We start from the raw sequence: 27,153 nt of genomic DNA on the forward strand, positions 1-27,153 counted from the left end.
TTTCTTTTCCCTTTCTGTAGCTGTATTCTGATTACTTTTAATGTATTTACTTCCCATCTTGTTTCTACCTGTTCCTAACAAGTAGTTAAAGTGGTAGTTCAAACAGGAACATGGTACAGCTGGATTAAAAATAAAATGAATAAGGAAATCAAGCAATGAAGAAAAACTGTATGAGGCCAAGGTATGGTTAGTGAACAGAGAACACAACACTGTATGGTCTTCTGCAGTTCCTAGAGTCGTCCTCGTTTGGGTTCTGAAAATGATCAATTATGTGATTCATATTGAAACCTAAGAATAGACTGGTGTACAGGGACATCTTTTCTTCCTACTGGAACTTGAGAACAATTGATCCTGTGGATTCCCATAAAGGAAATGCTGTGAGTAGAAAGCTTAGAATTAACACTGGAGATCAGGGAGCTCTGTGGCATTTTTCTGAAGAGGTGTAACAAAGGAATCATAGATTTTTCTTTTATTTTGCATTGGTAAATGAGCAATATTAGTCAGTCATAAACAGGCCTAAGAAAGTCATGGATAAAACACTTCAGTGTCAGTCTGACAGGTTCAGCGTGGTGTGTGTGTGTGTACACGATGTCTGTAGGAGCCAAGAGTGCTGCTGTGTCTAGTCTTGAAAATTCTAATCAGCAAGGAAAAGGGAGACACTGATCTGTCTTTAATTTGAAAGATGTTTGCATGTGTTTTGCATAATGTTAACACTTAAAACAGTTGGCAAACTTGAATAAGAATTCTGTGCCAGTAGTTTATACATTTTTGGCTTTTCACTTCAGGATACAACTTTGTACAACCTCATTGCGTAATACCAGCTTCATCCATTAGGTCCCTACTGAGGCCATAGGTCTCTCTCACTGCTGATCAGCTAGACATTTCAGGGCACACCGTGTGGAAAATGCTAGTGACCTTTGTCCAGTTTTATTGTCATTGCAGTGCTAATGCTAGCCTTGCAATATTTCCTGGCAAGAAAACTTCAAATGATATAAAGGGGAAGAAGAGAAATAGGAACTATGCCTCAAAGTGAGCAAAACGATGAACCTCGAAGGGAAACGAATGCACTTTATTCCCCCACCCTACCCCTCCACCTTGATCTGCCCCAGGCTCACCTATTATTCATTAGTGCCCTCCTTTCTTCCTTCTTCCACCTTGGATCTTCTTTAGAAGTGCATATCTCAGCCCAACTTACATCTGTATTCCACCCGAAGGTGGGATCTCCACAAAAATCCAGCCAGTGGCGGGCAAGGAAGGGAAGGCACAGGACCACCCCCTGTGTTGGGGCCTCTCACCCGCCAATGTGCACTCGGGTCACGGCTGTGCAACCCAGCCGAAATGTTGCTGCACGGCCCACATCACTGGTGTCTGTTTCTGTGTGCTTAGCTTGAAAATTGCCTGCCGTGGGCTGAAAGTGCTCCCAATTTTAGCATTTGTTTTGAGCCCACATCTGCCTACTCGTCCTGAAAGCAAAGCTGTTTGCATGGAACTTGATTGAAAGTGAACATGCCAGAAGGAAATGCTGCTTTTCCCCCATCCTGCTGGCATGGTTTCTTCTCTCTGTAGCTGCCTGTTTGCTTACAGTGTTATTCTTTGCTTTCCTGTTCTTTCGGGGGATATTCAGGGCCTGACCATCTCTCTCACTGGGAAGTTTTTCGGGTTCAGTATAATTGCTGACGAAATGATTTTTTCATTTGCCTCAGAGGACTGAATGGTTGAATCAGCCCAAGGACATGTATTTGGTATTCTGCTTGCTCTTGCAGAGCAGATGCCTTCCATTACAGAATTTTCAGGGAGTTATTTAGAAAATAATAAAACTAACAGCTAAGCATGGATTTTTTTGTCTGTATCCTGCATCGTTGCCAACTTTACTGTAATTATGTCATTCGGGGAAATCGCCTAACCATTTCCCTTCCCTGGCCCCTTTGTATTGCAAAAGAGCCGAATTGTGGACTTATTTCCACGGAAGTAAATCAATTGTGGCCATATTTCCAAGGAAGTAAATCACATGCAAGAAGTCATCAGGGATTTTAGAAGGGTTTATTGAGTAAAATCTTGAATGGAATGGCAAAGGGAGCCACGCTGAGAACAATCCTGCCGATAGGGGTCATGGAAAGTTAGTGGAGGTGACAGTGCTGTTATGGGTTAATGAAAAGCCCTAGGAAAAAGAAGTACAAGAGTCGCTGGAAATTTATGACTTTTTGGTTGTGCTTTTCCGTGAAAGAACGTATGCATAGTTGTAGTTTTACCTGGTTAATAAGCCAGGGCGAGTGGTACAGAAACATCATCAGTAATAGCCTAATGGGACCCTAGAATGATGTGTCTTTTATACATGGGACCTTAGCTACAGTGGAAAGGCTCAAATGATCTTAAACTTTCCCCATAGTTCGTTCTAAAAATTTCCACTTGCCTCCTGCTGATCTGTAGCTTTAGATCAGGGCTATCCAATAGAACTTTCTGGGCGGATGGAAATGCTCTATATCTCCGCCATCCTGTACCGTAGCCACCAGCCATGTTCAGTACTGAGCACTTGAAATATGGCTAGTGCAAGTAAGGAACTGAAATAGTAATTTGACTTTAGTTAATTTTAATTTAAATTTACCTAGTCACATTTGGCTAATGCTACCATTTTGGATAGGGCAGCTGTAGATCCTTAGGAATCCCCAGAGCTTCTGGGGAGCAGGGGTGGACACTGGTAGAGATTCAAACTTCAGTTGGTGTAAGGGGGTAACCCAAGCAAAGAATTAGTCAAGTCCCAATTTTGATCCCAGTCTGATTTACAATCTGGAAATGTCCCTCTTCCCCACAGCACATAGCCTGTTCTTTTGAACATCTGCTGTTGTATTGGGCAGAAAAGGACTGGGTATGGTTAGCCAGGCTCAGTAGGGTCAGTGAGACAAGGATAAAGAAGACACTGCATTGAGATTTAGCAACATTAGCACTCTGCTAGGAGGCATCACTTGATTTCATATTAAAGCCCTTTAAAAATGTAGACTAATCTGGAAGTCTGTTATCCATAATAAACCTCTGTGTTTCTGTGCATACTACTGATAAGAAGGTCTTGAATTCATGGCTGGGTTGTTAAAATTCCCGATGTTTCCCAGCAGCTGTCCTAGAGTCTGCACCCGTGGACCGAGCAGGAGTGGAAAGCTCCCCGGTGGCGGACACCACGGACCTTTCACCTTGCCGGTCACCCTCCACTCCTCAGCACCTCCGTTATCGTCAGCCTGTAGGTAAGCTCAGAAGGAGCCGTGGAAATATAAACGCAAAAGGTAGTTCCTAGCTTTGGAATCTTTCTTTTGCCTGTTGTACTCCCAAAATATTTTTTGGTCTCAGTTGCTAAAATTGTTGGAAGGAAACAATGTTACTATCAAGTAGTGGAGAAATGAATGATTAGAGAATATGTCATTAGTGTAACTAATGCTGATTTGCCCCATCATTGCAATGCGCTCTGTGGAGTAACATGAATCAAGAGGCTTGTCCTCAGAGGATGGCTGGTTGAAGAATCTCAGTGCTGCCTTTACCAAAATGTTCCCGAGCTCTGATACCTTGTCGTGAATCCCAATGCAGTCTGTATTAAATAGGCTCATCTGGGACACCACAATTTTGGGGGGACCTTATTAAGAAGAACACTATTTCACCTAAAATAAGGTCCAGTTGGATTAATACCCATTAGTGCAATTGCTGGGTCGTAGGGTAGTTCTATTTCTAACTTTTTGAGGAAACTCCATACTGTTTTCCACAGTGGCTACACCGGTTTGCATCCCCATCAACAGTGCAAGAGGGATCCCATTTCTCCGCATCCTCGCCACCATGTGATTTCACTCATATGTGGAATCTAAGAAACAAAACATGAACATAGGGGAAGGGAAGGAAAAATAAAATAAGCTGAAAACAGAGAGGGAGACTCTTAATTTTAGGAAACAAACTGAGGGTTGCTGGAGGGGAGGTGGGGGGTTGGGGTAATTGGATGATGGGCATTGAGGAGGACACTTGATGTAATGAGCACTGGGTGTTATATGAAACTGATGAATCACTAAATTCTACCCCTGAAACTAACACAGTATATGTTAACTAAATTGAATTTAAATAAGGAATTTAAAATAAAATAAGGTCTAGTTGCATGGGACCCCAATTATCATTATTGTTCATGTGGCAGAAACTGGTGTATTTTCTATAGTTATGAAAATTATAAAGCATTACCCATAATTTGTTTTAGAACATACCAAATATCCTCTAATTGGAGGAAAAACCATCAGACCAAAAGGTAGAAATCTTTTATCTCCCCACTGTTCAAATAAAAAAATTCAAATAACAGTTGTTTTTTGAAACATTTTTACAGTGGTTTGCCATTAGGGTCTGCATTCAGATAACGTTTTCCACTAGGAATTACAGACTTTAAACACTTTTTAAACCTTAGAAATATTTAAAAACAAATTAAACGGATGTGTTGTTAATCCTTACATTTTTCTTTACTAATCAAAAACAAAAAAACACAGCAGTTGTTTTTGAAATGTTTCCTTTTTTCTCCTCAAGCTAGAAAACTATTCAGATGTGAAACCAGATTCACCCCAGGTAATCCAAGTAAAATGTAAACATTTTTTGACTTTCATACTCCTGCTTTAAGTAGAACAGTTTAGCAAAAGGCTCCAAATGGCCATTTCATTTGTAGCCTTGGTCATGTGGTAGAAGTTGTTGTCATGGGATCAACTCCAAGAGAAGCTAACCTGGGTCAGGCTGTTGTTAGAAAACTCACCCAGATGGATATCAGCCCTTGGGGAGTGGACCAATTTCTGGCTCCTGATCAATCACGGATCTCCCTGACGTTTGGGTGGTTCTGGTAAATGAAAGTGGCAAGCAGGACTCCCCTGGCTTATTACAGGGTCTGCTTTGGGGTTAGCCAGATCTCTCTACTACTCTTAGAGCTTTGGTCAGTCCAGGCCTTGGCAACTTCCTTGACCATTGCCACATGGGACAGACCCCTTCTTGAGTTCATGGTAACCTGGAAGAGTTTGGGGCCAAAGCCTATGGAAGCAAAGCTCTACCAAGGTGAGAAATAAATACTATTCACTTGATCACTATTATCAGGGCTCTGCTTTATAGTCTTTTTTCATATATTTATATTCATATATAAAATTTTTAAATTTATATAAGCATTATTTGGAAATCCTCATCCTGTTTGTGAATTAAGTCCTTTGTTTCTTCTCTGATGTGACTACATCCCAGAGACATAGGAGCATGGGAAGGAAGCTGAAATCTGTGACAAAACGGAGGGTCCAAATGGGGACAGTGTCACACATTTTCTTGCCATTTAGCTGAAATTTTGCCTGTTCATCTGTCTACTCGCCACCTCGTTCCACAAATATTTAAAGGCTACTGCTAGAGGAGAGGGTAGAGCTGTTCTGTGCTTTCTACTTGCATGTATTAAGCAGCTCTTTGCCTTGCCTCATATTTATTTATTTTAAGCATGACTAGATCACTTTAGGGGCAAACTGATAAAAACCCTTCAGGTCAGAATCACAGTGAGTTATTTTCACTAAAAGCCTGAATGAGGAAAAAAGTGAGGTTGACATCAGTATTATCAGATGCTGTGTGTAAAATGTCTGAGGAGAGAAGGGGCTGCAAAAGGGTGCTCAGAGCATCCTTTTGATTTTAGAATGCATCCTCACTTTAGAGGTGTTTTGAGTAGAAAATTCTATCGGTAGTATGATGTAGGAAATTTTTTAAAAACTTTTTTATATTGAGATATAATTCAAATATAAAGGTCACCCTTCTCAAGTATACAGTTCAGTGGCTTTTATATGTTCACAAGAGCAGGCAGCCATCACCACTGTCTCACTCCAGAGCATCTTTATTACCCCCAAAAGAAACCTTGTGCCCATTAGCAGTCACCCCCCCATTCCCACCCCCACCCCCCGACCCCCAGCCTCTGGCAACTACCAATCTACTTTCTGTCTCTGGGAATTTACCTCTCCCAGACATTTCATATGCATAGACTCATACAATACATGCCTTTTTGTGATCGACTTCTTTCGCTTAGCATAATGTTGTCACGGATCATTCATGTTGTAGTAGGTATCATCCTTCATTCCTTTTTGTGGCTAAATAATATTCCCTTGTATCGCTCTACCACATCTGGTTTATCCATTCCATGGTTGATGGACATTTGGGTGTTTGTACTTTTTCGGTTGTTGTGAGTAATGCTGCTAGGGATATTCACGTACTAGTTTTCGCGTGGATATGCTTTCAGTTCTCTTGGGTTTGCACTTAGAGTGGAATTACTGATGTTTAACAAGGACAGTACAGGGCGTCTGGCCCAACCCTTCATTTAGTGCAGGAATGGAAATGAGAATTTTCACTACAGAATATTACCCATCTGCCTCACCATGCCATTTCCATTCTTCTGCATAACCAGGACAGACGGCCGACAACTCCCACTGCTCTGTTTCGCCGGCGTCTGCTTTTGCCATTGCCACGGCAGCGGCAGGCCACGGAAGTCCACCAGGTGAGTGGGGCTGAGCGGCCACGTGCAACTGACGGGATTGTATACTAAATCAGTGGCGCTTGCCTGCCGGTGTCGGTGAGACACTGGGCAGCTCACTAAGAAGCTCCCATTCTAAGTCAGCGTGTCAGATGGCCTTTGATTTACTTATTTATTTATGTACTAACTTATTTTTAATTTTGTTATTTGAGTATAGTTGACACACAATTTGACACTAGTTCTGGGTGTGCAGCCGAGTGGTTCAACATCTCTGTACGTTATGCTGTGCTCACCACAAATGTAGCTACCATATTATTGACTATATTCCCTACGCCGTGCCTTTTATCCCCCTGACTTATTCATTTCGTAGCCAGAAGCCGGTATCTCCCACTGTCCTTCACCCATACACTGTCTCTTAATAAGCGCCTTCAGGTGAGTTTTATACTGGTGTTGTGTGGGTGATACTTTGAAGAACTTCTGTGTCACAGAAGGATGTGATATTTCTCCCATGTTGTTTATGGAGTTCTCTAACCTTTTTAGCCAAATTACCAGGAACAAGTGTTTCCTTCATAATTGAGTAAAATGGTAAAAGCATATACAAGGCGGTCGGGAAGGCTTGTGGAGGGAAGGAGGGTGGAGGGACTATTGCTTAACAAATCTGTATGTGGTTTAAACAGCTTTGTTGCTGTGGGGGTCTTCACCTAAACTAACCCCATGGGTTCTGATCATCACGCTTTGTAGAACCATGAGTGAGGGTGTATTTTGTCAATTAGCCATTGTTCACCTACCACAAAAGAGTCCATTTCCAAAGCCTATGAACCTGTATTCAACAATAGTAAGTAGTAAGTACTATCTGTGTGAATTCTTTCTAAATTGAAGTAAGAACAAACAGAGATGTTCTATAATGAACATGAACTACCATAGGAATTATACATACATATGTATGTATCCCATCTGAGTGGAAATCTTTGCAGATTAACCACATTCCACCTCCAGTATTTTGTCACACGTGATGCATTGGATGTAGTCAGGAAATTGGGGTATATTTGCTCTAACTGTTCTCAAAACCTTCCCCCCCAATTCCCATCAACATAACACAAAACAGCCAATAACGGTAATAGCATTGATGTCTTGTCAATCCATTTGACTTCTGGTGTCGACTCCATTCATAATAACGAACATCTCTTTGGTGAAATGATGAAGGAGTCTTCACTCCTCTCTCAGCAGAATTGGCTACCAGCTGCGATTTGTTGAGGTCCTCTCCTCCTGTCTTTCGTTCTCAGAAGCTAGTCCATATTTGGAAAAAGTAACGTACAGAACTTCCTCATAGGTTTTATCATTTAAATATCGTTCATGAGGAAAGAGAGTTTTTATGTTAATTCTCCATGAGCCTATTTATGCATTTGCTGGAGGCTGGGGAGGGGGAAGGTCCTTCTTTTTCACCTGGGATTGCAGCAAAGTTCTGATGAGCTTTACAGAAGGGCATCTGACTTAGGCTTGTGCGTGCATAATGGGCCAGAGGATTAAAGGAACCAAAACAGCCAAGTCTTCCGCACCATTGGAACACTGCCATTTCTGCTGCCTTTCTTCTTACTTCTCCCCTGCTACTGAAATACCTTAGGAAGAAGGCTCCCTTCAGTGAGCCAGCTGAGGAGGGGTGGATGGTGATTGCCCATAGCCAGTGCGGCGAGGGAGGGTCGCCTGATCCTGAATGAGCGCACTGCTTTTTTATGACCATGCTGCTGGTGTTGCCTGGAATGTGGTCTGGTGCCACCTGATTCCATTTTAGAAGTCAGGGAAATAAGGGATTGGATTTGGCGGTGGCTGTGGCCCTGCGGTAAGGGTGGCAGGTTGCACATGGGTCAGTTGCAGTGGCTAGTGGCGGTGAGAAAGGGGGTTTATTTTGGAGTGGGGGCCAGTATATTCCTGGCCGTATGGTGTGCAGATTGGGCTTCCATGTTTCAGGCTTTCTTCAGATTCCCTCCTGCTTTAATCCTCTCCCACTCCTACCCCCATCTAAATACACAGGAGTCTGGCAGCTCTGGGTTAGACTGGTCAATTAATGAGTATGTTTTCAAATATTCACTCCAGGCATTTGCATGTGAAGCCATTTCTCTTTAATTATTGCTTGGAAGGCTTTGCTACTTCATTAAAAGGAACTTAAAATTTAGCAAGAAAGTGGACAAAGTTTTCTTTGTAAAGACCCCAGACAGGTTGCACTTGCTTGGCCCTGAGGGCAGAGAAAGCTGATTTTATTTGTGGAAGGTGGCCTGGGGATCCACTCTCCAGGGTCTGGGCCTGCCTAATTTCCACACACACTGGAAAAGCCTGGGTTTTCCCCCCACTGGTTTCTTTTAGGACCTAGATGCCAGCCCTTTCCAAAGATAGGCAGGTCTCTCCTTCCATATCATGTTCCCTTTGCCTCTATTGGCGGTTCCTCATTGGAGATGAAGGAAGGCCTAATTCTGTGGGTATATTTGCAACCCTAAAGCAATCCTTGTTAACTTCACATTATGAAGATTTAACAGTGTATTTAGTACTTGCCTTCTGATTGGCAGCCAAGTTACATTGGGCCCACTTATATAGTAAGATCCAGAATTTGGGGGCCTAACACTTATATAATTGCCTCAAAGAAAAAAAATACAAAATCACAAATATAAACCTTTAGGATAGCTCCCAGGGCTTTGGAAGAAGCCCATACACAGTGAGAGGCTCTGAAGCTTAAGTGTCATTGGCTTCCTACTAAATAAGCTTCTGAGTCCAGTCCAGATCATTCTTGGAATTGCAGTAGCTATAGGAAATTTTGTTAGTTGGAGAGTGGGGGGTGGGACCAGTCATCATCATCAGTCAATCAAGTGCCCTTTCCTGTAGTGGAGCTTTAACTCTATACAAGACCGAGATGAAGGATGATTAGCAAGGTCTTGTGTGTCCCTACACTGGTTGCAATGCATTTTTAGGCATCTGCTCAAATTTAGAAGCTCTGCATTAAAGTAGAAATTAAAATGTGTGCATTTCAGAGGGTTGCTGATACAGGGAATCTGCAGGTGCAGTTTGGATATAGTTGTGACACGAATAGAAATGCACATCCAGTGAATACACATATCAGGGCACATCGTGATGCTTACTACACACCTGAAGCCCTAGGGTTAATTATAGAGCTTATGAAATCATCTAAAGTGAAATATGAAAGTGTGAGGTGGTTATTTGTATAAGACTAGAAATAATGGCAGGGAGGTTGTACAAGCAACTCTTGGTTATCTGTGAGCAGATGATATGTTTTACCATTCTCTATGCAAGTCAAGGTAAATTAACAAAATAGAGGAATGGTCTAATGTACTTATGGGGAAGTTCATGGCACAGTTACAATTGCTTAGAGAAATAGTGAGTTCTTTACTGCTAATTACTTGGTACTTATAAAGTAGATAATTCATAATCTGTTTTCTTTTCTGCCAAACCACTCAAGCCTATGTAGTCAATAATAGATCCGAACTTGGTGTGAATTTGGCTTGGGCCAGTTTTTAAAAATCATGGTACCTGGCCCCATCCCCAGAAATTCTGACTTGATTGGTCTGGGTACATCCTGGGCATCAGCATTTTTTAAATTTCCCCAGGTCGTCCTAGTGGGGAGCCACGCTGGGGAACTGCTGGACTCTGGAGGAGGTGTGTTTGTTCTTTCTCTGGTTGCAGCATTCCCAGTTTATCTCATGGAAGCTCTGACCCCCCTGGAGTACATTATTTTCTCTTTGGATAAGACAGGAGTGGGAGGGATGCTCTTCCCCAAGCTGGGTAAGGCTTAGGCAGTCTTTTCCCCTGCAGAGTAGACCTTTTTACAGAGAAGGCTCTGGGCATATTTCACAACAGTGCTCTTCCCCCTTCCCTGCAAGAGCCAGAAATATTGTGGGGACCCCCTACGAAGGCAGCCCTCAGCAGTTCCCACGGTAATGCTGGTCCACGTGCAGCCTCTAGCAGTTGGTCAAAATGACCATTCAAGGTAGCTGCCAGTTCCTGGCTCCAGCAACTTCTGCTCCCGATAAGCAGATATAGTTGATTGTGCTTGTTCATGTCTTTGATTCACTCCCATCACTTAACTGCTACTTGATTGCGTTTCAGTTTCCTTCATTTTAGGGCCGGGCAGGTAACTGAAGGATGGGCTGGAGAGCTGATGCCGTGTGTAAAGAGGGCTCCCCTTTACCAGCTCCCCCTGATTTTGCCACAACGGATCACAGATGAGGGCTGTCAGATCTGTCTTCTTTCTTTCTTTTCTGTTTGAAAGGAAAGTCAGAAAGCTGGATATTTATGTTAAATCTGTCTTTAAACGCTAGCAATGAATCCATACTCTTTAAAAAATACCATCCAGGTCAAACAAAATACTTCTGGGAACCGCATTTGGCTGTGAACCACCAGTGTGTGACCTCAGATTTCCTGTAATCACTTACATCTGGAGGGTAGGTTGATACAGATGAGATTTTCTGAGACAGGCTTACATCCTAGCAATAGACTCCTGATCGCCGTAGTGCCCTCTCCCTGATTGTTTCCTATTCCTTTGGCCAAGCTGTTCTACAGGAAGTCCATCTCTTCTCCTCCACTTGACCACTTTTGCTTTCACTGGGTAATCTTATCTGAAAGATCTGGAGGCTGCCTCATCATCACCCCCTCACCGTAGAAGTAATAGCGGGGACCATTCTTCTCCATCTTGTTTTATAGATTCTCAAGCAAGTGTGAGAGCTAGAGTGGTGGAGGGCCTGGCCCTGGTTCTTACAGTTACTGAGAATGAGGCTCACTCAGATCTGTCTACCACCAAGTTCCTGCTCTCTTTGCCCCAGTGGTACCTCTAATCCCACATCGAGTTCAGAAAGAACAAGATCTTGGGAAACTGGAATTACTTAATGTTGTTACTGACTTTTGATCCTGTCTTTGTCTGCAACACACCCATTTCTTTCATCTTCTTCCCACCAGTAGGTCCCCTTGGCATTTACCTGACAGGTACAGCAGCCGGTGACCCCAGAGAGATGAGCCCCGGTGAAGTCAGTTACCGTGGGTAGATTCTTACTTGGCTAGCAGTTGGTATTGAGGATCTGTGATTTCTTTCACCAGACCGCAGAAACGAGGGCCTTAAGTACTATGATATAAGTTGGTCAGAGGAACCATTTATCTCCAATTGAGAATTGGATTAAATCTCCAAGCGGTTATCCAATTGAGAATTGGATTAAATTTTCAGTAGGATATTGGTTACCATGAATTAAGTTAATGTCACATATACCCTGCTGTCTGCAGTCTCTTTCAGGATTTGTGAGAACACTCAGCTCTGTTTAAAATGGCTTCTCTATTTATTGAATGAACTTATAAGAAAGGCACAGAATGTGGGCTTTTTCCAGTATCTATTTCACAAGGTAAAACTAACTTCAGGCAGGAATCACAAATTAATTTTCTGTTTCAAACTCAGAAAGTTAACACTATGTAGATACTTCATTGCAGTGATTCTCAATGGTATGTAGGGTGGAATGAGAACAGTCAGGGACTTCTTCAAAATGCCCTTATCGGGGCGCCTGGGTGGCTCAGTCAGCTAAGCGGCTGCCTTCGGCTCAGGTCATGATCCCAGGGTCCTGGGATCGAGCCCCGCATCGGGCTCCCTGCTCTGCGGGAAGGCTGCTTCTCCCTCTCCCACTCCCCCTGCTTGTGTTCCCTCTCTCGCTGTCTCTCTCTATGTGTCAAATAAATAAATAAAAATCTTAAAAAAAAAAAATATGCCCCTATCCCCCTGAGGATTCTGATCAGCTTCCTCCCAGAGGCAGGCACTCCAAAATGGAGAGATGTTATTGATAGAAATGTGTTTCAATGTGAATTGTGTGAAAATAGAAATAAGGCTAAGAATCACTGCTCCACTGTCTGCCATCCTTGGAAAGACTGTGCTCACTTTCTCAGTCTAATTCTCTTATTTCCCAGTGTCCTATTTCCTGGTAATCAGGACATCAAAGGAATGAGGCTATTTAACCCAAGTTAGCAATGGTGTTGAGAAGTCTAAGGTTAAAATGCTGGCTGCATGTAGTGTTTCTCATTTGGGGCTCTCACCATCTTTTAATTTTCTGTGCAATACCCCTTATCTTAGTTCTTACTTATCTCCCCCTTCCCTGTGTCCTGCTGTCTTTGTTCCTTGGTATGTTCTCATCTCTTGGAGTTCTGCACTATTTCAAGGAGGTATGCTCTATTGCCAGAACTGGCTGCATTCTTTGTAGAGCCCAGTGTAATAAGAAAGTGCTGGTCCCCTTGTTTAAAAAGTTTTGAAGAATTTCAAGACAGTGAGAGTTGCGCATTAAACCAAGTGTGGCCCCTCTAAGCCTGGGGCACTGTGTAGCACAGGTCGTACACATGAAGCTAGCCCTGCATCTCGCAGTCTTGTCAGGAGTCTGATACTCTCGTAATGCTCAGGATATGCCTTTTAGTGCATTTCCAGGATTCTATCCTGGTTCTGCAGAACTTTTCCATGGTGAGAAAGGTGGTAATAGAAACAATCCCATTTATTTTGAAGGTGAAAAATCTTAGGCTAGAGGAGACTAATTAGAAAAAGGGAAAAAAGGGGGGCGCCAGTGGCTCAGTCGGTTAAGCAGCTGCCTTTAGCTTAGGTCATTGTCTCAGGGTCCTGGGATCAAGCCCCATGTGGGGCTCCCTGCTCAGTGGGGAGTCTGTTTCTCCCTCTTCCTCTGCCCCTCCCCCTCGTGCTCTCTCTCTTTCTCTCTCTCACACACAAATAAATCAATAAAACCTTAAAAAAAAAATCAACCTAGAACTCCTGATTCTCTGAAGAGACTACATATTTTAAAATATTAGCATACAATACTTTCAATAATGAAAGAACCATAAGCTCTGATGAGTCAGAAATAATTTCACTAATGATGACTCTGTGATCATAAAACAAAAATAATCCTCAAAAAACAATAATCTCATATAAGACTAAAAAACTTTATGGTTTCCTGGACTTTTGGTTTTTTGAACTTTTATAATAAATGCAATAAGGCAAATAAGCAATAATAGGCATGTCAACACTACAAAAAACTGGAAATCATTACTCTATAAAGTTAGGGGTAGTAGATAGCCCCAACAATATGTAATGAAAAATGAAATTTCTCAGTGAATTTTCTACTGGGAGGAATAATCAGTGAACTGTTGTGGTTATGTAACATTGCATCAGCTCCATGCATTAAACAGGATGAGATAAGCTTTTAGTAACAACATTTCTCAAAGTAGTTTATCAAAGATTAAGTGTGGTAATAGAAATAATCTGTAGAAATGTACTGCTTTTGGGGCACCTGGGTGGCTCAGTCGATTAAGTGGCCGACTCTTGATTTCAGCTCAGGTCATGATCTCAGGGTTGTGGGATCAAGCCCTGCGGTGGGCTCCATGCTCAGCGGGGAGTCTGCTTGAAGATTCTCTCCCTCTGCCCCTCCCAGTCTCTCTCTCTCTCTCAAATAAATAAATTAATTTTAAAAATTTAAAGGAAATGAACTGCTTTTGCACAGTTAATGATGTAAGTCAGCACAGGTGAACTGAATCTTAAAGCTTCTAAAGGCTATGGTAGAGGAAGAACAGGCTTTTCATCTGCCAGGAACATCCCCTGAGAGCACAGGTCCTCCATGTGTCCTTAACTTTATGGAGCCAACAGTGTCTGGTTCAGGTTGTTTCTCTTACCAGCATTTGTAACCTGTAGCCTCACAAGTGCTAGGAAGACCTGAAGAGGCAACTTGACAGCGTGTAATTAGCCTGTTTTATCGATTGTGAATACATCAGAATTGTGGATGGCTTTTGCAGAGGGTCTCCCAAAGTGGGACACCCACATCGTGTAAACCCCTACCTTATCCTGCCCTGTTGGGTATTTCCGTACACAAATTGAGTGGTTGCCCTTATTATCAACATGACAATAGCACCAACAATAAGGTTATATAATTTGATTGAGTATACTATATACCACACCCTATTCTAAGCTTTACATATGTTAACTGAGATGTGAAATAGCTACTAGTATTATATTCTCTTGCCAATAGAGGAAATTGAGATACAGGGAATTAAGCAAATTGTCTAAGATCACATAGGTAGTAAGTGACAGCTTTGAGTCCTGTCACCTAGCTAATGAACAGAGGATGTGCAGAACTATTACCAATCCAGACCTCTGCCTAGCATATATAGTGCAGGGCTGGAACTTTATTCTTTGGGTTTCTCCCAAAATGCCGCCATTTTGTTTGGAGAAAGACATGAACATTTCTCTTCAGTGGTCTGGTGGTTTTAAAAATAAGCCCCCAAATGCTTTCATACTCTTTCCTTCAAGAGGTGGAGCTTGATTTCCTTTCCTTTTTGTGTGGGTAATTTGCTTTTAACAAATAAGCAAAAGTGATCACGTATGACTTTGACACCTAAGTCATCAAAAGGCACACTGGCCTCTGTCTTGGTCAGTCTCTCTCAGATCACTTGTTTTGGGGGAAACAAGCTTCCATGTCACGAGGAGAGGCCCACAAGGCTAGCAAGAAACTAGAAAGTAGGCCTCTGGCCGACAGTCTCATGAGTGAGCTTGGACATGGATTTTCCAGCTCTTGTCGAGCCTTCAGATGACTGTAACCCTAGTGGGTATCTGGATGCAACCTCATGAGAACATGAGCCAGAGTCACCCCGCTGACCCGCTTCCAAAACCTTGTCCTGAAGAAACTATGCGACCGGAAATGTGTTTGGAGTCTCTAAGTTGAAGGGTAATTAGTTATGCAGCAAAAGATAACTACTACTGGTGCTGTCATGGTAGCCAATAAAGCTCTGGCCAAATTATTCATAATCAAATTGAGTTTAAGGAGCATATTTTCATTTTGGAAAGAAAGGCATATCTGGACTATTTCCTGTGGGACAGAGCCCCCTGGGCATATTCCCTACCAAATATTTTGAAGTTGGGGAATGTATCTAAAATTAACATGTCGCTTAAATCTACCTTATATTTCAAGATCTCTAAATAGTCTTTCTCTTCTCCCTTCACCTGTGGTGCTCTGAATTGAACAGACTGATTTTTCAACTGTTTGAGAGCTGAGAGCAGTTTGATTTGAACAACTTTTGCTTAGCAATAGACGCTAGAGTAGCCTCCCTGTGTAGCCGTTGTCTGTCTGTGATGCTGAAATCAAAATTGTAATTATCGTTCTAAGATGAAAGTGAAGCTGGCCTTTGTGACACATTACACTTCCCGGGGCATCTCAGCTACCCAGGGAATTGCACGGTCCCCGTTTGAAGCTCCTCTGTGGGAGAACTGGTCTCTTGGAATTATGGGGCATTTAGAAGTCGAAGACAAAGCTCTGAAAAAGCTAGCAAGCTCCTCACTGGTAGGTGGTTTGTGTTCCCTGTATACTGACTTTGGACCTCGATTCTGGACCCAAAACTTAGCTCTTGAAATGCTGTGACTAGAAACCGGGCCATTGATGTTAAGGAAGGGACAATGCAGGGATGGGGTTTCCGAACAAATTTTGGGGAGTAGGAGAGGGTAAGAAGTCTAGTTGCCATGTTTTTATCACCCAGCCCTGATGGAAAAGGCTCCTCCGGGAAATGTCAGCTGCTTTGAATTTTTAAACCAAAGGTCTAAATCCAATTGTTCATCCGAAAGGTTGGTATCAAGATTCAGAAATCTCTGACTGGCTTAAAAGCATTTTTCTTTCCCAGTCTTTGGATTAAATGATGCACAAGTTTATTTGATTTTGTTTCATCTTCCATTAGCTCTAGAGGTCTTTGTGTGTATGGCCGGTGCCAAACCAGGTACTGTGGAAAGATAAAAATGAAATATGAGGCATTGCCTGTACTCTCTAAGAACTGACAATCCAGTTGAGGAGATTAGATGAACATGCATAAAGTCTCAAATGATCAAGATGGGAATGACAGGTTACTGATAATAACCAATATAATTATTGGCCATGTTGTAAAACTTTGGACTTGAAAACCAAGAGAAAATGTCACATTAGCAAAATAACAAGGCTTCAGTGCATGACCCTGAAAGAAAAGGTTAATATAGTTTCAAAGTATTTCATGCACCCTTCTAATTAGTCAGCTTTCTCTGAAAATAGGGTGGGTTTTTTTTTGTTTTTTTTTGTTTTTAACTTTGAGACAGTTTTTTCCTCTGGATCTGCAATTACTCTTTATGGGCACACAGTCCCTGGTATGTATGATAGTCTTGGGAATTAGCTGGTGTTAGATTAAGCAGAGGCAGCGTCTGTCATATTGGACTAAATTAATATTGCCACGATTTCTACACAGGCATCATGATGAGAAGTGTAAGAAGACTTACAGTGAAGCAAATGATATTTCAGTGGCTTTAAAAATCAGGAGCCATAAACCTACAGAAAACCCCAAATAGACTCATCGAAATAGAGTAAAATAGTAGTATTGTGATATGATGTGATGTGATGTGATGTGGGGTGTGTGTGTATGTGTGTTTTAAATAAATGTAACAAATAGTCTTGGGGGCTAACTGTCTCCTCCTTCGGGTATTATTGGATGACCAGCTATAAAAAAAAAACTCTGAGGGTAGATGTTTAAATATGTTTTAACATTTGAGTGGCAACATTGCAGGTGTTACCTGCCTATAATCCTCCTCCTCTTTGCACTCTTTTCTTTGTCTTGCTTCTAATTTTCAAGATCCTGTACACAATTCAGAATTAATTCAAAGCAGTAGTGGAACATCTTAGTTGGGACCAACCTTCATCTGGCAAATAATGTTATGCCACCAGAGTCCATTTTCTTGATTCCTGAGATTGTGCGTTAAAACAAACCACAGTTCCCTCTAGAGGCAGGCACCCAAAAGCAAACAGTCGTAGCAAAGGCTGGTGTCTCCTGCCTCCTGCTTACCTTCCTCAGTGCAGGGGTAAAGATTTGTCAGTGATGTTCTCATTCCCCTATTTCTATCCTAGCATTATGGATTTATGAAGACCTAATCCTATACTTTATGTTTCTAAACTGCCTTATGAATTCAAAGCCCTTTAATAAGTAATGGCAAGTGTGGCCACCACAGCAAGCCTGGGAAGTAGGAAGGCACATATTACTTCCTCTTTTGTGTATAAAGAAATAGGCTGAGCGAGGTAAAGTGATCTATAAATTCCAGAAATTGGACTCGAGTCCAGATCTCTGGGCTTCTAATCCATTGCTCATTCTATTAAACCTGGTTACTTTTGTAAAGTGGTGTTTCAGAATCCTATACTGCTGATATTTCAAGAGACAGTTGAGCAATTAATTGGTAGGCAGTTAATTTGTATCCAATTCATTAATTGGTCTCCAGTGATTTTAATTCCAGTTCTTCAAATATGGATCTCCACTTTCTTCCCTCCCAGATCCAGTCACTTTCTGTACACGAGGACGTTTCAAGGACCACCTTTTATTCCTGGTGTCCTGTGTGTGTTTCACTGTTTGTGTTTAATTTCCCAGCAGGGCTCAGGACCCAGCACCAAAGCATTCCTGAGGAGGGCAGTTGGATACTGACTGGCACACAGGAAGACATGTTTGGGGGTTTGAACATATTTTTTGTTCTCCTAAACATTTCTTCAGAGAAACATCAAGGCCGGTGGAAGAAACCCCTGAACTCACCAACCAGATTTTACTTATTTACTTTGTCATTTTAAAATCCGCCTACCGTGCATTTCTTTAAAATATACTCTGCCATTTCAGCTACCTTTGATGGTGACTTAGAGATAGATGCCTCTCATTTTTAAAGATTGGCTGCCCTGCCATTTTGAAATTTTTCAACAGCTGCATTAAGATATACTTTGTATACCACACAGCTCTCCCATTTAAAGCATAGCTTTCGTATCACCCTGCCATCCTTAGTGGACTTCCAGTGTTGGTTCTGAAAACACTCAGGTTGCCAACTGTGGAAGGCAGTTCAGGTGAGATCTGTGACGGACTCAGGGTATCTGCTCTGCTCTCGGCACCACACGGTGGGTGGAGGACACAGGTAGGAAGCCCCTTGCCCTCTCAGGAGTTAATGGTTCATCCTGAGGAGTTGACCTTCCGTTCTTCCTTTGTTGGGGGGGGGGGGGAATAGAGGCTATGTGCCTTTTCTCAAGGATAGTGCTTTCTGGAAAAGCAGCCTCTGATTCATGGGGTCTGGTGATTTGGCAGTAGAAAAAGAAGTTCTTTATCTTCAAGGAAAAGGGACCGTGAGGGCCTTAAAGAGAAGGCATGTCAGTTAGGGCAGTTAAGAATGAGTCTCCAAAGGGTCAGGAGTGACAAGTGGTCAAGCGAGTGGATTTTGTCAAATAAGCCTGCGTCTAAGTTCCGCTGATTGTCCAGCTCTATGATGTAGGACAGCCTCTCTGAGTCTCATTTTTTTTTTTTTTCATTTTAAAGTGAGGAATTTAATGATTGTATCTTCCTCACAGAGTTGTCAGGAGGATTAACTGAGATGACCCGCAGCAGTTCTCAGCTCAGCGTTTGGAACCAGCTAAGTGCTCAGTGAATATTTCCTGCTGTTGCTACTGGCTGTCTCATCCATGTGATTTATAAAGTTCTTGAGAATAGAGACCATTGTGTTTACCATCAGACCTCTAGCCCCTATCATCGTAACAGCCCAGCGTTGAACTGAAGAGAATGCATGTTGCCCAACTCGTTCCCTCTATCTCTTCCTGCCTCACTTATTGCACGCATGTGGCATGTGCGTGCATGCACACATACACACACACACATGCACATTACAACCCCTACTGACTGTGATACTGGCAAGAATTAGTAACCTAACTGCAAAAGATATCAATTGTTTGTCATCCCATGGTCATCCAATGAAAGGAGTGTTGTTTCTGGGTACAGTCAAGGGACCTAGAAATAACTGTGTTAAATGAATCTATGGTATATAGTAGTATTCACCACAGTAGATTCTTGTGTATAATGATGGGTAATTGGGGACAGAAGAGGCTAGAGTCTCGCCAGTATATTTTTATGGTAGTACTGGTAGGACCTGCTTTGGGACTGTTCTGGAAGGTGAAAAAATCTAAGAAATGTTAGGGCAGATATTTGTGATGGATTACATGTAGGGCATGATAAAAAAGAACGAAGCACTGCAGATGATTAAATTGTGAGTCTAAGGCCTGAAAGACTAAGTTAGTAATATGATAATGATCTCAGTTCACAATTAGCTAAGTGTTAGATGTCAGCAAATCTAAGTGGGGAGAACCAGAGAAGGGACTAGATGTACTTCCAAGATGAGCTTGTCCAGCCTCTTTCATCCTTGAAGAGGTATCCCCTGAGGTTATTTATGTGTTATACCTTATATCATTTTGGAAGGGGCTCTGTTGGATATAGAGAATGCTGAGAATGGAGAGGCAGGAAGTTTGGGATCAGGGAACATCTCTAAGATGTCTGAATAGCTTCCAGTTGCTTTATTTCACCTTCTGTGGTCAGTTCTGGGATTTTCTTACACGAGAGTTTCTGGAGGCTTCCCCCAATATTGCCTAGCCATGCTAGTATATCACAAGTCCATCTGCCAGGACTGACATTCCTATGGATGATTTTTATAGGCACTATCTTAAACTATATCCAGAGTTGGACTCAGCTATACTGGTGCTATGATCATGCGTGTGCTCCAGAATAGTTTCCAAAAGTTAAAGTTCTGATTAATTTTTATGCATAATGATTATACTACTTTATTCAGGTATGTTGCAGTACTGGACACACTGGGTTTTTTCATTAGTCAGAAGGATCTTGAGAAGCATTGCTAAATCTATGGAACAAAGGTATTTTTCAAATTCAAATAAAAATGATAGGTACTAAACTCAGCCTTTGGACAATTGTTGCTAATAGTTTGAAGCTGTTGTCAATAACCTCAATACTCTTCTTGCCAAAGTATGAAATGATTTAACATATCTAAAAGGAGAAACGGGTATCCAAATTTAGGTTATCCTTTTTTTTTTTTTTTCCAATGTATGTAGGTTTTTAGGGAGTGTATGATTCTCTTTTCACTACAAAGCTATCAAATTCAGAGACTGGGTGACTTTATCTACTTCAGGTAAAGGTTCTGTGATATATTATTTGCTAAAATTTTATGTGCGCCTGGGTGGCTCAGTTGGTTATGCATCCTATTCTTGATTTCAGCTCAGGGCATGATCTCAGCGTCATGAGATTGAACCCTGTGTCATTGGGCTCCACACTCAATGGGGAGTCTGCTTGAGATTCTCTGTCTCCCTCTCCCTCTGCCCCTGCACACACACTCACTCTCTTTCCATAATAAACACATAAATCTTAAAAAACAAAACAAAACATGGGAATGGTGGTGTGATTATCTTTCCAAAAAGCAAGGATAAAATTGGACAAAATTATCAAAATCAATCTTTTATGGACTCCTAAGATCAACTACAACCTTACAAAAAACTGAGGTGCTTTTATTCAGGAAGAACTACTGAATCATAGGTAAGAGCAGTGGGAGTCTGGCAGTTTAGCTTGGGGATGCTCTCATTCCATCAACCCCAGCCTCTTTGGGCAAGCTATGAAAGCCAGCAGCTTTGTTGTCAGAGGGTGATGACCTGATTTGGGGCACAGCAGAGTGTGGAAAAAGCCTATGATGTTGGGTGTTGTCAGAAATATTAGCTATCTCGGTGGCAAGCAGACAGGGAGTACCAACATAATAGGTAGCCTGAAGCTGAGCTCCTGGCTGGGGAAATTGAAGTAAAATAATAATAATAGTAATAGTGGAATCAGAATTTAAGTGGTACATTATAAAAGATTTATTTAGCACAAAAGAGGGCAGTAAAGGATGAGCAAGGAACAAAAAAGTCATTAGACATTGTGGCAGGAAGAATAATGGATTCCCAAAGATGTCCACAGATGTCCACATCCTACTTAATGTAATCTGTGAATATGTTAATTTACGTGGAAAAGGAAATTAAGATTAAAGTTGGAACTAAGGTTGCTAATCAGCTGACCCTTGGGTAGAAAGATTATCCTGAATTATTTGGGTAAGCCCAATGCAATGACAAGATTCTCTAAAAGTGGAAGAGGGAGGCTGAAGAGTCAGTGTCAGAGTGATCAGAGCAAAGCAAACCTCAGGCAGCCATAGCTGGCTTTGAAGATGTGAGAGGGCCATGAGCCAAGGAATGCAGGCAGCTTCTAGAAGCAAGAAAAGGCCAGAACATGGATTCTTCTTTAGAACTTCCAGAAAGGAACACAGCTTTGCCACCACCTTGCTTTTTGACCAGTGAGACCTGTGTCAAATTTTGACCTCTGGAGCTAGGATCATTAATTTTTGTTGTTTTAAGCCTCTAAGTTGGTGGTAATTTGTTATAGCAGCAACAGAAAACTAATACAGAATAAATAAAAAAACAGCAAAATGGCAGATGTAAAATCAAGATCTAACCTATGCTATATATGAGATACATTTTAGATTAAAAGATATAGATATGTTGAAAGTTAAAGGATGGAAAAGATATTCCATGCAAACAGTAATTGTAAAAGAATGGAGTGGCTCTATCAATATAAGGCAAAATAGACCATAGGACCAAAAAAATGTTACTAAAGGCAAAGAGGGATGTTTCATAATAAAAATATAGTTGATTCCTTAGAAATACATAATAATTATAAATGTATATGTACTTAACAACAGAGCCACAAATACATGAAGCAAAAACTGACAGAACTGAAAGAAATAGACAATTTAACAATATTCATTGACTTTGATACCCTATTCTAAATAATTGGAAAAATAACTATACAGAAAATCAAAAGGATATAAGAGAATTGAACAATACTATCAACCAACTTGATCTAGTAGACATTTATAGGACATCCTACCAAATGAAAGCAGAATGTATATTCTTGTTTTGTTTTGGTTTGGTTTTTGTTTTTGTTTTTTTTCAGAATGTATATTCTTTAAAGCAGACATGAAAATATCTCCAGGATAGACCATACGTCAGGCCATAAAACAAGTCTCAATAGATTCTAAAAGATTGGAATTACAAAAGATATGTTTTCGGGACACAATGATATGAATTTATAAATCAGCAACAGAAATACATTGGAAAATCTCAAATATTTGGATATTAAACAACACATTGCTAAATAATTCATGGGTCAAGGAAAAAATCAAAAGAGAAATTAGAAAATATTTGGAAATGAATACAAATGAAAACACATATTAAAATTTATAGGACTCAAATAAGCAGTCTTTAGAAGGAAATTTATAGCTTTCCATACCTATACTAGAAAATAAAAATGATCTCAAATCAATAATCTATCCTCCACCTTAAGAAATTCATAAAAAGAAAGCAGACTAAACCCAAAGGAGGCAGAAAGAAGGCAAAATTAGAACCTAAGTTAATGAAATAGAAAACAGAAAAAAATAGAGGAACTCAATAAAGCCAAAAGTTATCTTTTGAAGAGATCAACAAAATTGACAAACCTTAAGCCAGATTGATCAATAAAATTAAGAGAGAAGGTACAAATTGCCAAAACCACAAAGATAAAAGTAGGGATATTACAACCAGTCCTACAGAAATTAAAACAATTATAAGGAAATGCTATGAATAACTTTATGCCAAAAATGACATGCAATAGGTAAATTTCTTGTAGGACACAAATAACTAAAACTGCCAAAAAAGAAATAGAAAATCTGAACAGATCTATAATAAATATATTGAATTAGTAATTAAAAATCCTTCCGAAAAGAAAATTCCAAACCAAATGTGTTCAGAAGTGATTTCTGCCAAACATTTAAAGAATAAATAATGTCAGCCATTCATAAAATCTTCCAGAAAATGGAGGAGGAAACACTTTCCAACTCATTTTATGAAGCCAGTGTTACTGGGATACCAAAACAAGACAAAGACATAAGAAAACTACAAACTAATATCCCTCATGAATATAAATGCAGAAATTCTCAATAAAATATTAGCAAACTAAATGCAGCTATTTATGAAAAGGATTAAACACCATGACCAAGGGGGCTTTATCCCAGGAACACAAGGTTGGGTTAACATAAAAAAAATCAATTAATATAATACATTATGTAAATATAAAGAATAAAAGTAATATGATTATCTCAATAGAAACAGATAAAACATTGCATGAAATCCAACACCTATCTAAGAACTTAGGAATAGAAGAGTAATTCCTTAGCCTGGTAAAAGGCATCTATGAAAAAATCTATAACTAACATCATACTTAATGGTGAAAGAATGAAATTTCTGCTAATATCAAGAACAATATCCAGATGCTCACTCTTACCGCTTCTATTCAACACTTCAGTGGAGTATCTTTCCAGTGCAATAAGAGAGAGAAAATATAATTTAAGGGCATTCTGATGGGAAGAAAGGAAATAAACTGATAAACTGAACACAGTTCCTTTCAAGATACTAATAGGCTTGTTTGCAGAAATTGACACACTAATCCTGAAAAAAATATGTAACTTTAAATGTATATATTAGAAATCTCAGCAAGGTTTTTGTTTTTGTTTTTGTTTTTAGTAGTGTGCCAGCATTTCTCTTACACTGTTGGTGGGAATGCAAGTTGGTAGAGACACTTTGGAAAACGGTGTGGAGGTTCCTCAAAAAAAATTAAAAATAGAGCTACCCTATGACCCCGCAATTGATCTATGGAAATGCAAGAATCAGAATAGCCAAGACAATTTTGAAAAAAGGGGACCAAGTTGGAAGACTTATACTTCCTGATTTCAAAACTTAATAGAAGACTACAGTTAACAAGATACTCTGGTACTGGCATAAGGATAGTTATATATCAGTGGAACAGAGGTAGGAGTCTAGAAATAAATCCTGACATTAATGGTCCATTGATTTTCTATAAAGGTACCAAAGCAATTCAATGGAAAAACAAATGGTGCTGGAGCAATTAGATGCCTACAAAACAAACAGATTAATCCTAAACATAAGGGCTAAAATTATGAACTTCAGTAAAAGAACATAGGATAAATCTTAATGCATTGAGTTGAACTAAGCACTTTTAGATACAACATCAAAAGCAGGATCCATAGATGAAAAAAAAGGATAAATTGGACTTCATCATAAGTGAAAACTTTTGTGCTTAAAAGGACACCATCAAGAATGTGAAAACACTTCTCCCTCTCCCACTCCCCCCTGCTTGTGTTCCCTCTCTTGCTGTCTATCAAATAAGTAAATTAGTAAAAAAAAAAAAAAAAGAAAAGAAAAGATCTTCAAAGAATGTGAAAACACTCCATAGAAAAAAGGGGAGAAAATATTCACAAATCATATATTTGATAAGGGACTTCTACCCAGAATACATAAAGAACTCAGAGAACTCAATAATAAGACAAACAACTAAAGTCAAAATGGGTGGAAAATTTGAATAGATGTCTCCCCGAAGAAGATAAACAAGTGGCTAAAAAGCACATAAAAAGATGTCCATGACTCATTAGAGGAAATGCTTACCAAAACCACAATGAGATATGACTTCATATCCATTACAATAACTATACTAAAAGTCACAGAACATAACAAGTGGCAGTGAGAATGTGGAGAAACAGGAGCCCTCATCTACTGCTGGTGGGAACGTGAAATAGTACAGTCACTTTGGAAAACAGCTTGCCAGTTTCTTAAAAAGTTCAAAGTAAGTTTACCATAGGATCCAGCAATTCCATTCCTGGGGACTAGGTATCTGTGCAAGAGAAATGAAGCTTTATGTTTCCACAAAGACTTGTAGATGAGTGCTATAGCAGGATTATTTGCAATATAGCCCTAAATTAGAAACAAGTCAGACATCCATCAACAAGTGAATGGATAAACAAATGCCATGTATAAATACAATAGAATATTATCTGTAATGAAAAGGAATGACTGACTGATACATGCTACAATATGAATAAATATGAGAAATATTATGCGAAGTCAGGGGTCAGCAGTTTTTTAAAGGGTCAGATAGTAAATATTTTAGGCTCGTGAACCATATGGTCTCTGTCACAACTTCCCAACTCTACCCTAATAGCGCTAAAGCAGTAACAGACTGTATGTAAATGAATGGGTGTGACTTGTGTGCCAATAAAACTTTATTTACAAAAATAGCAGGTAGTGTGCTGACTTGTTTGCTGATTGAAAAGAAGCCAGATGCAAAAGACCACACATAGTATGATTCCACTTATATGAAATTTCCAGAAAAAAAGTAAAGCTATAAATCTATAAAAAGTAAACCCAAGAAAGCAGATTCCTGGTCCTGTCCAGGAGGTAGGAGTGGGGATTGATGGTGTGGGAGTGCTGACAGTACTGACTCCATCTTGTTTATGTCTGCCCCATGACCTTTCTTGGGGCAATGTGTTTTGGGTCCCTTGGAGGTTAACATACACATACCTTAGAGATGCCCACCAAGGCAGAATGTGGGGAGGCTTCCTTTCACTCTCTGTAATTCGTTGAAGATAACATAACACAGTGCACAAATGGCACCACAAGATCTCATTAAAGGTTAGCTGTCAGTTAAGTATGTGTGAACCCTTTGATCTCACTGCAGTACCCTTTTGCGTGTCCCCTCACTCTGTAAAATCTGGAGTAAGGTCTGGACTTTGAGGAGAGTAAACATGCCGCTGAGAATTGCCCCGTCTGCCCAATCCTCCCTGTCAGGACGTTACCCTGATAAAACTCCGTGTAAACTACATGGGGTTGCTTGCTTCGTTTTTTGATCTCAAAGTGCCTTCTCAGTTTGGAGGACACTTCATGGTCCTCGTCCACCTTCTAACAGACTGCAGATTGGCACGAGGGATATTTTGGGGGAGATGGAAATGTTTTATAGTTGAATTCTGATTAGGGCTGCACAAACCTATTGTAAGTTCACTAAATATCAGCTAATTACACACTTAAAATGGGTGAATTTCATGGCATGTAAATTATATCTCAAAAACCCATTAAAAATAATATGTATTTTCATTTATCTGTATTTCTGTTGTGTTAGTGGCCTGCCATTTTATCCTATGATTACTTTTATTTTCAGTGAAAAGCTTATTAGGGACTCTAGTGGTCAAGCTCAGAGCAATGCTTGGGGAGTTTTTTAAGTACCTTCGAGCTTTGAACTCCTCCCTCTAGAGCAAAAGTTGATATGAGTTAAGTGGGTTCTTTTTGAACTCTGTCAGGATCTTATTATAAGGAAAAACCTAGTTAGAACTCTGGAAGAAGCTTTTTTTTTTTTTTTTTTTTTTAAAGATTTTATTTATTTGACACAGAGAGAGAGAGCACAAGCAGGGAGAGCGGCAGGCAGAGGAAGAGGGAGAAGCTCTCCACTGAGCAAGGAGCCCAATACGGGGCTTGATCCCAGGACTCTGGGATCGTGACCTGAGCCGAAGGAAGCCGCTTAACCAACTGAGCCACCCAGGCGCCCCTGGAAGAAGCTTTATGATACCGTCGATGCTGCCGTACCCTGAACCGAAAGTCAGGGACTGTGGTTTTGGAGATGGATAAGAAATGAGCTTTTAATTGTATATATTTTCTTCCTGCCTTCTTTGAAAATTCTTGTAATATCTAACTTAGACTAGAGTAGGTTAATTCATTTAATGCTTAAGGAATTTTCCATGCCTTTTGAGGATTATTTTATGCCACAGAGAGAGCATTTACACGTGCAAGCTGTCTGCCAGGATCATTGCATTCCCCTCATGTGATCCAAGTCTCAGATGGGTCAGGGACTCATTTCATCATTGATCATTGGTGATTGCATAATTTCCCTCTGCATCTTAC

The 27,153-nt window shown here is 40.5% G+C and overlaps 1 protein-coding gene across 3 annotated transcripts in view; it reads left to right on the top strand.

Annotated features, from left to right (window-relative positions):
• The window catches only part of RASGRF2 (Ras protein specific guanine nucleotide releasing factor 2), a 238,355-nt gene that overhangs the window by 140,456 nt on the left and 70,746 nt on the right, over window positions 1–27,153 (top strand). Inside the window, exons 16-18 of one of the 3 annotated variants that reach the window (XM_064596309.1) lie at window positions 3,105–3,233; window positions 4,537–4,575; window positions 6,416–6,505. In XM_064596309.1, the coding sequence (XP_064452379.1) occupies window positions 3,105–3,233; window positions 4,537–4,575; window positions 6,416–6,505 (258 nt within the window). The remainder of the gene's footprint in view (window positions 1–3,104; window positions 3,234–4,536; window positions 4,576–6,415; window positions 6,506–27,153) is intronic. The other 2 variants (XM_064596310.1, XM_064596311.1) reach the window with 2 other exon arrangements.

Source organism: Mirounga angustirostris, unplaced genomic scaffold, assembly GCF_029215605.1.
Source record: "Mirounga angustirostris isolate CCGP_5_RB_7025 unplaced genomic scaffold, mMirAng1.0.hap1 SCAF_7, whole genome shotgun sequence".
Taxonomy (NCBI): domain Eukaryota; kingdom Metazoa; phylum Chordata; class Mammalia; order Carnivora; family Phocidae; genus Mirounga; species Mirounga angustirostris.